The sequence below is a fragment of the Panthera leo genome, chromosome A1 (assembly GCF_018350215.1).
Source record: "Panthera leo isolate Ple1 chromosome A1, P.leo_Ple1_pat1.1, whole genome shotgun sequence".
NCBI classification, from domain to species: domain Eukaryota; kingdom Metazoa; phylum Chordata; class Mammalia; order Carnivora; family Felidae; genus Panthera; species Panthera leo.
In genome coordinates this window covers 179862906-179875017 of record NC_056679.1, presented here as the reverse complement: position 1 = coordinate 179875017, position 12112 = coordinate 179862906, and the positions used below count along the sequence as shown (strand labels likewise).

General features: G+C 42.9%; 1 protein-coding gene across 2 annotated transcripts in view; it reads right to left on the bottom strand.

Annotated features, from left to right (window-relative positions):
- SLIT3 (slit guidance ligand 3) overlaps positions 1 to 12112 on the bottom strand; it is a 594982-nt gene that overhangs the window by 152821 nt on the left and 430049 nt on the right. For both annotated transcript variants that reach the window (XM_042947171.1, XM_042947176.1), the window contains exon 6: positions 2850 to 2921. In XM_042947171.1, the coding sequence (XP_042803105.1) occupies positions 2850 to 2921 (72 nt within the window). The remainder of the gene's footprint in view (positions 1 to 2849; positions 2922 to 12112) is intronic.

Here is a 12112-nt window from a genome sequence, read left to right as displayed (position 1 = left end):
ACCAACCCCAGCCTGGATGGGAAGAAGTTTTACAGCATTCATCCACAGAAAGGATGAAATAACAGGGGGATCCCTTGTGAAATATTTCCACTAGTTGACATCCACAAACTTTCCTTAAGTTAATTTTGAGAGAGCTTTCCATGGAATAATCATGGGCCTTTCCTTGTTTTTGCCTAATGTCAGAGAGAAAATACACCTGAAGTTACTCTATTTTGTCTTCTTAATCTGCAGACTTTTAAAGCTTTTGATACTTAAAGATGAGTTTTCTGGGGATAAGGTGTTTTGAACCTCTCTCTCTCAAAAACTTATTAAGTTAATATATGATGCCTTCACTTAGTTCCTATTTATTATTTCATTGTCAAGGTTCTTTATGATAGCTAAGTTGTGATTATGGAGAAGTATTATAAAATGTCAATGTGCAAATGAGATTTGGAAGGTCTGGGGGTGGGGAGAGGAGATTCTTTAAATGGAGATGTCGGCTCCAGCCAATTTCAGAATGGCTCACCATTAAGATAGATGGTTCCAAAGCCGTGTGCCTCTGCTGGAAATTAAAAACCCATGGAATAAATGATTATGATTAATTTTAAGTACTTAGCCATGTGAAGCCAAATCAGAGCGTCTTTAAAACAAAGCTATTGATCTGGCTTTGTTTGGAATTGAGGAGATAAACTAATCAGGTCCTGTGGGCTCTTTGCAATAATAGAGAAGGAGAACTACTCCCCCCCCCCCCCACCAGAGGCTTTTAAGCTTCAAGTTTGAGAAACCTGGTGTACCAACCTGCTATAATATACCAATGTTTTAAAAATAGCAAAGCACTGGCATAGAGAGGAGCAGTTCTGTTCTGTCCCAGACGGGGTTTGATGGGGGTGCGGGCATGATGGAGAGTTAGGGGAGTGGATGGGACGACATTCAGAAAGCCACTTCTATGTGTACAAAAGCTGACTCTTTTTAAAGTTGAGGAAACAGACTCAGAGAAGTTGAGCCATTTGGCCTGAGTCCCACTGCACCCAGGACCCCATACCCAGGGTATCTGACTGTCCAGCCCTCGTCTCCCATTGAGACGAGGCATCACTACTCCCAGTGCAGAGAACTACATGCAGGCTGTCAGGTCATCACAGCTGTTTCATGGCAGCTGGTGATTTCCATTTCCTGGTCTCTTCCCAAGGAATTTTCTCATCCTTCCCAAGAAAAGGGTGAAACGCTCCTAGCAGCCCTCTCCCGAAATGCTTTTTTTGCAGGCTGGGAAAACTGCGCCTACCCTTCTCAGCCTCAGCCTCTTGATAAGAGAAGTCCTAAGTCACTAAATTGGGCTGGCACCCTCTCCCTAGCAGACCTGCATTTGTTGCCGGTTCCGGGGTCAGAGTTTGGGTGAGAAGCCATCATCCGTCTTAGGACTGACAACCTGACCTCCCTGGCTGTGGGTCCTGCCGTTTCTGTCCCAGGAATTCGCGGCTTTCGTCAGATTTCCGGCACCTTGCAGCATCAGCATCCCCTTTGATTTCCCGTGATTCCTCTTGGAATCACCTTCCTCTCACACAACGTGGAGAGGCTTTCTCCAACCCGTGCCTACTGTCTGCAGGGGCCAGGTGGAAAGGAAGGTAGGAGGAGGACCTTCCTTCACGTATAAAGGGATGTTTTTACATATTCACTCATTCATTTGTTCAACATTTATTCATTCTTCTGGAAGTCAGAGATCTGTAACCTGGCGACTATGTAATTTTTGATTTTCAGGGGGATGCTCAACAAATCCTACCCTATCATTCACTGGACAGAACTGTACCATCAGAATTATTTTTAGAACCAAGCAGTGACAGAGCTTGGAAAAGGGAAGTCGCCTGCAAGATATAGCAACAAACCCTCTATTTTCCAAACGGGAAAACTGAGATCCCAAGTGCAGAAGGGACTTGCCCAAGGTCACACAGCTAATTAGGGGCTGAGTCGGGACTGAACCACACATCTCTTGACACAAGTTCTACTAGGCTTTACTGCCTTCCTTTCCGGGCTTTTCCAAATCAGGGACAGCTAGAAGTGTCGCTCTGGGGACAACAATCAAAATGTTTTCTTACACATTCAACTTTAGTTTGAATGACCCCAAGATGATTCCTAGCTGAGTTCCACCCTCCCCCCACCCCCATCCCCACTGACTCCCCGGAAATCAGGTTGGACCCACTTGAAAATCTGGGCACACAAAGGCACCTACAATTTTTTTTTTTTCTAGACAAGCTATATAGGGTGGGATTCCACCTCTTCTCATCTTGCTCCCACCCTGCCACTTTAAGGTTACTGCTTAAAGTTTGGATTTAAACCCGAGATGAGATCCCAGGAGCAATGGCAATGACCAGATTTCACCAGGCTGTTTGGCATTCCCCCCTGCCCCCCGCCCCCAGCCCTGTGCCAAGGTCCCTTTGTGATTCTGGGTGATTCCTACTGACCCCTTGGTCTTACCCCTCTCTCATCTCCCAGACCTGTAACCTGTCTCTTCCCATGCCCACACTCAAACACACTCTCCCTGAATGCTCTGGCAGGCGCTGGGGGGCTATTCCAGCCCATCTGTTCCACCCAGCAACAAATACCGCGGAGCACCGGGGGAGAAAGGACTCAATTGAGACTTAATTAGCAGGAACCCCAGTTTGTGGGAGGTGAGAAATCACACTTTGCTGCCTGCGAACACTTTGGCCAAGGTGAGCCAGAGGGATCTCCCGGTTCCCAATTTTAATAGCACTGCAGCAGAAGACACAGAAAGGCATCCACACGGACCCCCCTGCACACACACTCCCCCTCTTTCCTCCTCACACGGACAACACACACACGCACACGCACACAAGGCAGCGGTCGCAAAATCAACTCACAGGATCTCCAAATCGCGCAGCGCTCGGAAGGCTCCATCTTCAATGCAGCTGATGTGGTTGTTGTCCAGTTGCCTGTGGAAAAGCAAGGGGAGGGCATGAAGGCTGAGTGGGGGCAGCGCCGAGGAGCCGGGCGGCCCGGGCCGGGCGTCCCCGGCCACCCTAGCGCCTGTCCCTCCACCCCTGGCAGGCTCTGCTCGTCCCCGCCAGGAGCTCGCGCAGAGCCAGCTTGTCTGCCACGCTGCTCCGTCTCTGCTCTCTGACTGTCTGAGAGAACTACACAGACGAGCGCACCAAAGGCTGTCAGGTCTCAGTAAATATTAATTGCGCTTTTTTTTTTTTTTTTTTTTTTTTTTTTTTTTAGGCAGAAGGGAGTAATTTCATTACATTAGGGCATCCAATCCATTACGAGCTCTTACCGTCATGTCACTGAAACAATTTCATTAAGCTAAAGGCCTGTAAATCATTGGAGGTCACTGCTCTGCCCTCCGCGACCTCCCAGAATGCTTTTTTCCCTCTCTCCCTCTCCCTCGTCTCCCTTTACTGGAAGTTGCAGTCTTCTGCTCTGACACAGTGCTAAATCTCAAGGCTTTATCTGCCCAAGAGCAGCGAGGGTGCATGGGGAATATACCAATTCCAAATTAGACTCAACTAATCTAATTTTATAGTCTTTTTATTATTCTAAGCACCAAATGTCTGTGGTGGTTTGATGCCTCCGTGCTTTGTTATGGGGCCCATCTGGTAGGTCATTCTATTGAAGCATTTTCTGACTAAATACAGATTCCCTCAAACTGCACCAACCACCATCAACATTAAAGAAATCCATTGATGGAAGCATTCCTGATGGGGGAAAAAAAGGAATATTGTTATTGCCTTGAAGATGTACCACTTAAATTTAAATTGGGGAGAATTAAATGCACCTATTTCAGGATTCCTTTTTTTAAATTTTCCTTTCCATCTTATGAGCATGAAAATAATGTCTTTTAAAAGGATGTCTTGACTAGTATACATTCTAGTTGGCAATTGAGGTATTTTAGTTGAAGGATAACAAATATACACCATTATCTCTAAATCAAAATAGATCTGATGTGTAAGTCAAGACCACATTCCAACTCAAATATCATGTTATATATCAGTAATTTGTTTGCTAAAAGACAGGATATAGAAAATGTGTATTAGCACCAGATTCTCTATTGCATTTTGTGTATAGAACATACCACGGTCTTTGGGGGGGAATGGCCTAAAGAAGTATGGCTGTACTAAGAAAACTCGCTTACAGACTTTTTTTTTTTCTTTTGTCTTAGAAAAAATCAGCCCCTCTCAGGTGGAGGGATTGCCTGATGTTGGAATTTTCACTTATGACTTGTACTCATTTATCCCAACAACTCCATGCAAAAGATGTATCAATGATAACACTCGGTAACCCTCACAGAGGGTTTTATATTCTGCAGCAGGAAGGAGGATTTAAAATACTTTTCTCATCGAGAAACCAGATAGATACAGGATTCTGTACGTGCACATGGATGAAACACATACAATTAGACTGATGTCGTGTGTCACAACAGATGGGCTCTGTCACGATATTACAGGGAATGGAATCATCCCAATAAATGCTCACGATATGAGACTTAGACATTTAGGCCTTAAAAATAAACAGGAAATGGGTATCTCATGAAGCAGAAGCACTCTTTAGGTCGGCAACTTCTACATCGAGTGTTCAGAGTTCTCGCTGATGCCCACTCATGTGAAATCTCGGTGTTCTTGCTACCCGGAATTCTTCCGGAGTTTTTCTTCACATGAGTTTGCTGGATATCCTTTCCAAAGATTTCCCGTAAGTACTGAGGCTGCTGATTCCCTGAAAAGGTTCTATTAAGGCAGCCTAGTACTGCTGCCCAGTTTCTAGATTTATCATCAGTTTAAGGGTCGATGAATCAACAACCCCCGCCCCATACCAAGGCCACCAAACCTTACCAAGCAGAAATACAGTGGAGTTGGCTTTTGGCTCCAAGAAATTGTTCAATAAATATGCTGAATTCAGCAAAAATGGCCGCATCCTCCTAAATAGAAAAGTTTCTAAATCATCACATTGAGAAGTCTAGGAGAGTGTCGTAGAGATGGCAGTTTGTCGTGCATCTATCTGCTTTGGGGCAGACATTTCAGAAAGAGGTCCTTGCTTTTAGAATGTTATTTATTTGTTGGATCTGTCAGGTGTGTTCTATTCCTTTTCTTTTTGAGCACCAGAAACCAAACAGGATGCTCTAAGTATACAGAATTATGGAAAGAATGCAATCTACAGGGGAGAAGAGAAACTCCTAGAAAAAAAAAAAAGGAGGGGCGCCTGGGCTGCTCAGTCAGTTAAGTGTCCAGCTCTTGGTTTCGTCTCAGGTCATGATCTCATGGTTCTGAGTTTGAGCCCTGAGTCAGGCTCAGAGCTGCTGGTGGGGAGCCTGCTTGGGATTCTATCTCCCTCTCTCTCTGCCCCTCCCTGCTCTCTCTCTCTCTCTCTCAAATAAGTAAAAAACTTCAAAAAAAAAAAAAAAAAAAAGAAGGGAAAGAATTAAGTGGTGGAAAGAGATTAAAAAGGGTGAGGGAAAGGACACGTGCGAAAGATGAAAATCAAAACCCACTAGTCACGTCCCATTGGAGCCTGGCCACCAAGGGTACTGGCACAGTGGGGACAGAGTCTTAGGTGGGGCTTGGTCGCTGTGAGGCTGAAAGCAGAGAGGTGTCACAAATGATCAGTGTGCCATGATGTTTAAACAGGTTCAGTGGGTGTCACAAGTTGGCACCTAGTCGTTTATTAGTAATGGGGAAAACCGAGCTTTAATATCAGAAGCATCTCTGTACGTGTATTTTTATAGACTGGTTTAGAATGTATGAAATGTATCAAAATTTCAAATATTTATGCAGAAGTGTGCTCTTCTGGAAAACATTTATTATAACCAAGCTTGTGTCCTTTCACTCTACTCACAGATAAACAGTCTCCCAGCCTCAGTTGTCAGTCGTTCCCCATCTGCATTGTTCATCAGGGAAGTTTACAGGGGTACAAGACCTAGGAGGGTCACGTCAAGCAAACGAAAACCTGAGAATTACTTCACTGTCCAGCTATAATATCTTTATGGCACCGAGTATTAGAGTGCTCATAAAAAGGTCATTAATTGTCTGTAATCAATCCTGGTATTTCATGCAAATAGCTCCTAAAGCAAAGTAAATACACGCTTGGTTCAGATAAGGGTTCTTTTTCTTTCAAAATTACATCTCAGACATGCAAAAGTTAGTCCTGAAGCATGGAGTAGGGAGTACAAAATAAACGCAAGCCCAGCATTTCTTTGCAGGTGTTAGGAGTGGAGCACGACTAAACACACAGAGAATCTGCCAGAGCTAAGGCCAAAGCCTTTGACTTAGCTAGCAGTTTGTTTCTGGGGGTTGATGGAGGCTGCTGAACTGTGTTCTAAGCTCTCAGGTCAAAGGTCCAATTCATGGCTTTGAAAGGACTCCTTCAAAGATCCTCTCAATAACAAAGCAAAAAGCCCATTGCTCACTCCCTACTCCATTACTCAGGAGGCTTATATGTGCAAAAGGAACTTTAGAAAGGGGAGCACAGAGAACTCGGCAGTCTTAGGATGCCTGATGGCGCTCTATTTTTCCCATGGCGGTAAGAGGTATATACTGCACTGTTACTGAATCCAATTTTACCATACAAAACAGCCTGCCCTGGTGCCTAGCACAGTGCCAGGGACTTCCCAGCTGGTCACGCGTGGTTGCAGGGGTAAGTCCTTGTCCTGAAGTACAGCAGGGCTAGGCTCAGACTACATGGTGGGAGATGCTAAGCCATGAGCTCCACAGTCCTGGCTGCGGCCCTATGGCCCTATTAACAGGGGGTAATGGTGGAGCATTCCCTCTACGACCACACTGGGAGCTTTCTGCCACACAGACCTCCCCTGAGGGAGCATCTGGGGAGAAGGTTGGAATAACGTGAATTTCTGTGGGCCCAGCGTGAAGATGAGGAGCGGGAAGGCAGCAGATGGGGGAAAGCTGGGCTGGTTTTTGGAAGCAACTTTCATTGTCATCTACTTTATACAGAAAACTCAATTTGATTTACACTTTTCTGCCTGTGACTAAGCCTGGAAGCCCCAAAACGTTCACAATATTAAATTAACTGCTCTAATTTCCCTGGGCAGCTCAGATTTCAGCAAACAATGTGTGCTAAAATGATACCAGAGTCCATTTAGAAAGGACTCCTCTGACAAGAACTAAATGCAGACTCCCTGAGAGGAGCTTTCTGACTACTGTATTTTTATACTCTGAGAATATAAACAAGTCAGAAGGGAAAGCCAGCGTGAGTGAGGACCTAAAATAATCTTCACCCACAGCAGACAGGGAGATAGTGCTTTTGTAAGAATTCCCATTCATAAGCATAACATTATCACGATTCATCTCTTTCAATCACAGTTTCAAATTTCACAATTGAGGCAGGACAGAAATATTTTTGCACTTCAAAAACTTAAAGAAGCAGATCTAAATCCTTTTAAAAGGGTTTAAAAAAACTGATTACAATATTAAGAGCAATGTACCTATCTCCTAACCACCACCACCATCCTACAACAAGAACAAAGGCAGAAAGAAAATCTCATGATTTCCCTGATGCATTTGAGTCCCCATGAGGAAGAAATACCTCGAAGACAGAAATCTCCAGAAACAGGCTTTGGATATCTGGAAGAAAAGTAGAATTCTCAACTAGTCATCTAGATACAAGGTCTACATACCAAGGCACATCCATCCAGATGTTTCCTTTTCATACAGATGTTCTGGGCGACCCCAGCATCTCCGCCCTTGGATGGTTAAACTTAGCTTAAGGGCACTGTTGCTCCGGCCCCCAATCCAGCCGCAGTGTTTGCTCCAGGACTGCAGCTGCCGTCACTGCAGCCCTCACGTTAAATGGGAGAAGTAGCTAAGGTTCAGCGCTCTTTGGAATTAAACGGTTTGCTAATTTCCGAGCAAAACTATCTCCATAAAATGCGCACAGTAAGTAGAAGGACTTCTGCATGAAATTCACAAGAGAAATTCAAAGCAAGCCTATGGTCTCAGAATCCAACAATTAATTAACCCATAAGAGCAACTGAGTGTTCGTAGATGTTCATACTGTATTAGGTGCCTAGGATACAAAATAAAGTGTACGACATCCTTTGAAAATATTTGGGAGAAGCGACACATGCAGTTTTCACATCTTGACTATCTTAAAAGATTTAAGAGGATTCTAAAAACCAATTCAAATTTATTTTTGATGAAAAATATATGTTCCTACTCATACGTACTGGGAGTGTACTCAAAGTGTTGCAACTATTAAAAAGAAAGAGAGATACAAACAAAAAACCCCCAGGGAATCCCTGCTTTCTTAAAACAAGCCAGAAGACAAAACATGAAGTAGCCCTGACATGCTGTTTCTTTTCTTCTCATTATCCGATTGTCCTTTAAGCAGAAAACAAGAAATCTAGTAGCGCTTCAGAAGGGCTTTTTTTTTTGTTTTTTTGTTTTTTTAATGACAGTTTAAGATTCTAAAAAAAATCATTACTGAAGAACAATTTGTCTGCTGCTGGCTGGGGTCTTCAAAAGAAAAAAAAAGCTCAAGGTTATTTTAACTGGCAAAGGGGAAAAAATATGTTCAAAAGGAAAGCATACACTCCATATAATTGAGTACTGGCCACACTTTGTAGGCAAATCAAACACTTGATCTAAGCCACAGTCTGCTAATGAATTGTCACTACTTCTCATCATTAAGGAGCTACTGTAATTCCACATTAAAATGACATCTCAAATGAACAAAAAGAGGTGAATCTATTATTTTGCACATTTGGTACACTTGTCCACCAGACCCAAGAACACATGCATATTGATATGTTTACCGATCCATGCATTATTTATGTATCCACAAAGATTCCTGTCTACAGATGACAACTTTATGTCTATTTTTCTTACATAACTATTATATGTAATATCTCCTTATTGTATGCATATAAATGCAAATGCATATTGTAAAATGGGTAAAGTGACTGCTGACCTCTGAAATTTAATGTGCCCATCTCCAGTCATATTTACAGATATATTTAGATAATTAAGTGATTGTTAGTATTCTAAAGATTTTAACCAACCACACTTACTCTGTAAAGGACAGAATTCTAGGTTAATTAAGCTCTCTGATCAGAACATCCTGCTTAGAACTTACTTAAAAATTGAAGCAGAATCTATTTCAACAAGCATCCTTATGCACACTTTGCCACATGCCTAGCATAATACCTTTTATTAAGTATGTATCATATTGCTGTTCAACACATGCAACTTCTCAGCAGGAGAATAACTGCATCCACTCCAGTACATGCTCCTGAAACCAAGCTCTGCAATAATGCAAACACAGATGATGGATTAGCACCAAAGAGGCACGCCAGACCTTGGAGAATAAAGGGGTGTTTTACACATCACTGGGAAATATCAATAACTCCACTTCTGTGTTTACATAGTTTCCGGTTTGTTGGGGATTTGGCAAATGAATTTGTGCTGAAAAATGCAGGGGGAAAATCCCTGCAAACCAATTTAGCATGAAGGATAGTTGCTAGGAAGAAGCTGAGCTCTCATTTAATTTGGACGAGTATCCATTTGAAACCAATTTCTAGCATTTCTAGATAAATAAAACAACAACAAAAACAACCAACCGACCAAACAAAAGCAGATCAAACAAAAACACACTATATTCACGTGGAGGAGAGTTTCATTCACTTAGTGGCCACTCTTAGACCACGGGATCAAGGAAGTTTGGTGTTTGTTGCAGAATGTGCTCTCCTGTTTTGAGGGTGATCTCAAATCCGTCCTTTTTTTGTGTCCCTTTCTTGTGATACTAGGAACAAAGTGCTTTTATACCTAGGATGTCCAGCTTGCCAAGGTGTGTCTGGAACTTTCTCATTTTAGCACTGAAACTTCTGACACCCATCCTGGGGAACTCATCCATCCCAGCAAACTGTGGTGGTCATTCCCCGGTTGTATCCCTGGGGCTGACTCCACTGGAAACAGATTTATTCTCTGCACATCAATGACATCAACTCAAGGCTCCTCACTGCATCTCCTGTAAAATGGGCTGTCCCTTTACAAACACACCTATACCCACAGCGGGGCTGGTGGGAGCCCTGAAAGTTGCTGAGAGGTCCTAGTGTGCATTCTTAATTTTCCTCACTGGGAATTAAAATGCCTTTGTAAGAAGCACCCGTGTTTTTCTTGGCCTCCTTGCTGATGTCATGAATACTCAGAGGCCAAACAAATAAAAAAGGTTGTCTCCATAGCAATTGGGGCAGGTTTGTGGTTTCCCTAGTTACACTCTGGAGTGATAACCATCTGGGGTTCCTCCCTGGTGGAAGAGAAAGGGAGTGAGAAACTAGAAAGATGAAAAGTACTTTTGTTAACAGGCTTGAAAGTTACCGTCCACATCTCTGGTTTTTTATTTCTGTTTTCAAGTCAATCAGCATAAACTGTTGGGAATTTTTAAATTTTTTCGCCCCCACAGGGGTTTCAGAAATTTTCCCATTGGACTCTAGAGAAACTATTCCAGCCATGTGAATATGAGCAACACACGGCAGCCAGAGCCGAGTACTTCTTCCTGGACCGAAACAGCTTCAGGCATAAGAGCCCAGGCGGGATGCTGGGTTCCATTCAAATACAGGATGTAAGCAGCTCTACTCTGGGTTGGTCCAGGATTTCTCCCTGACAGTCCGTCAAGGCCATATCAAGGAAGCACAGAAATGGCCTTCTCAGACCTCCAAAGACCTTTGTCTCCCTTTAGGAGAATCACATGAATCTCTCATGTAGAACTTTAAAACGTTCTGAATTTACTCATATTTCCAACCCATATGAAGTAACTTTTTGGAAGGTCTCAACATTTGCTATCCTTTTTTTTTTAATAAAATAGAAGACTGGGGTGCCCATAAATTTCTAGCTGATGAATGAAGTGACTCACACCTGTCTCAGTGGACCTGGAGGGCAGAGCACAGAGCCTAAGATTATTCTTGAGTTTTAAGGTTTTGGGTTTGCTCTGGACCTACTTGTCATTCCTCTCTTCTTTACTATTGTTCCCTTTTGGAATGGGAATGTTGGTCCTAGGCCTGTCCCACCATTGCATTCTAGAAGCACATGTTTGATTTCCCAGGTTCCTAACTAGAGAGGAATTTGCTCCAAGTGAGTTATACCTTGAGCCTCGATTTAGATGAGACTTCGGATTTCAGATTTTTAAGTTGATGCTGGAATGAGGTTGAGTCTATTAGGATGGAATGAAACATATTTTCCTTGTGAGAAGATATGCATTTTGGGGGGCCAGGGGTAGAATGCTATAGATTGAATGTGTCTTCCCCCCTCCCAAGATTTATATGTTGAAAACTCTCCTCTAAAGTGGTTATTAGGAAATGGGGCAGAGCCCTCATGAATGAGACTAGTATCCTTACAAAAGGGCCCTGAAAAGATTCCTTGCCCCCTTTGCCACGTGATGTCACAGCAAAAAGACTGCCGGCCCTCTGGGAAGCAGGCCCTCAGCAGACACAGAATCTGCTGGCACCCTGATCTTGGACTGTTTATAAACCACCCCGTTTATGTACAGCACTCATGTTCCCACGTCTGTTTCTTCATTTGTAAAATGGAGGGAATAACATTTAGCCCAAAAGGAAGTTTTGAGTATGAAAGTAATGAAATGTATGCGCTCTGAAAATGTCTTTGTGGCATTAGTTTTCTTTCCTTTGAAATAAATAATAGTAAATACAGGAATTCATCTTATATAATCTCTAAAGTCTCCTTCAGATCTGAAGTTACGTGGCCTGAGGTCAATTTCTTATGAGATTCTTAAGAAAAAGTTCCTGTTCATCTTATTCAGATCCTTCTGTGCTTTGAGCCTATCCCTTTATCCCCTCTTCTTCTGTCCCAAACCAAAGAATCTATTATTTGAGATATTCAATATATTTTTTTCTGGACTGAGGGCAGCAGTTCAGACTCATATGCTTTTTTGTACTTCTCTAGCTGATAGGAGATTGAAATATGAGAAGCCATCAAAAGCCTACATGAAAGAAAATACAAATTTTTCTCTTACTGGGAGAATGTTGTCAACATGGGCCCATACTTACAATTCCCATAGGTGAGAACCTTTAGGGAGAGTGATTACAAAATTGAGCCCCATTCCTTGGTGGCCATTTTAAATCAATATTCAGTCAAGTTACCTGTTGAGCACCAAAAATAGCCAA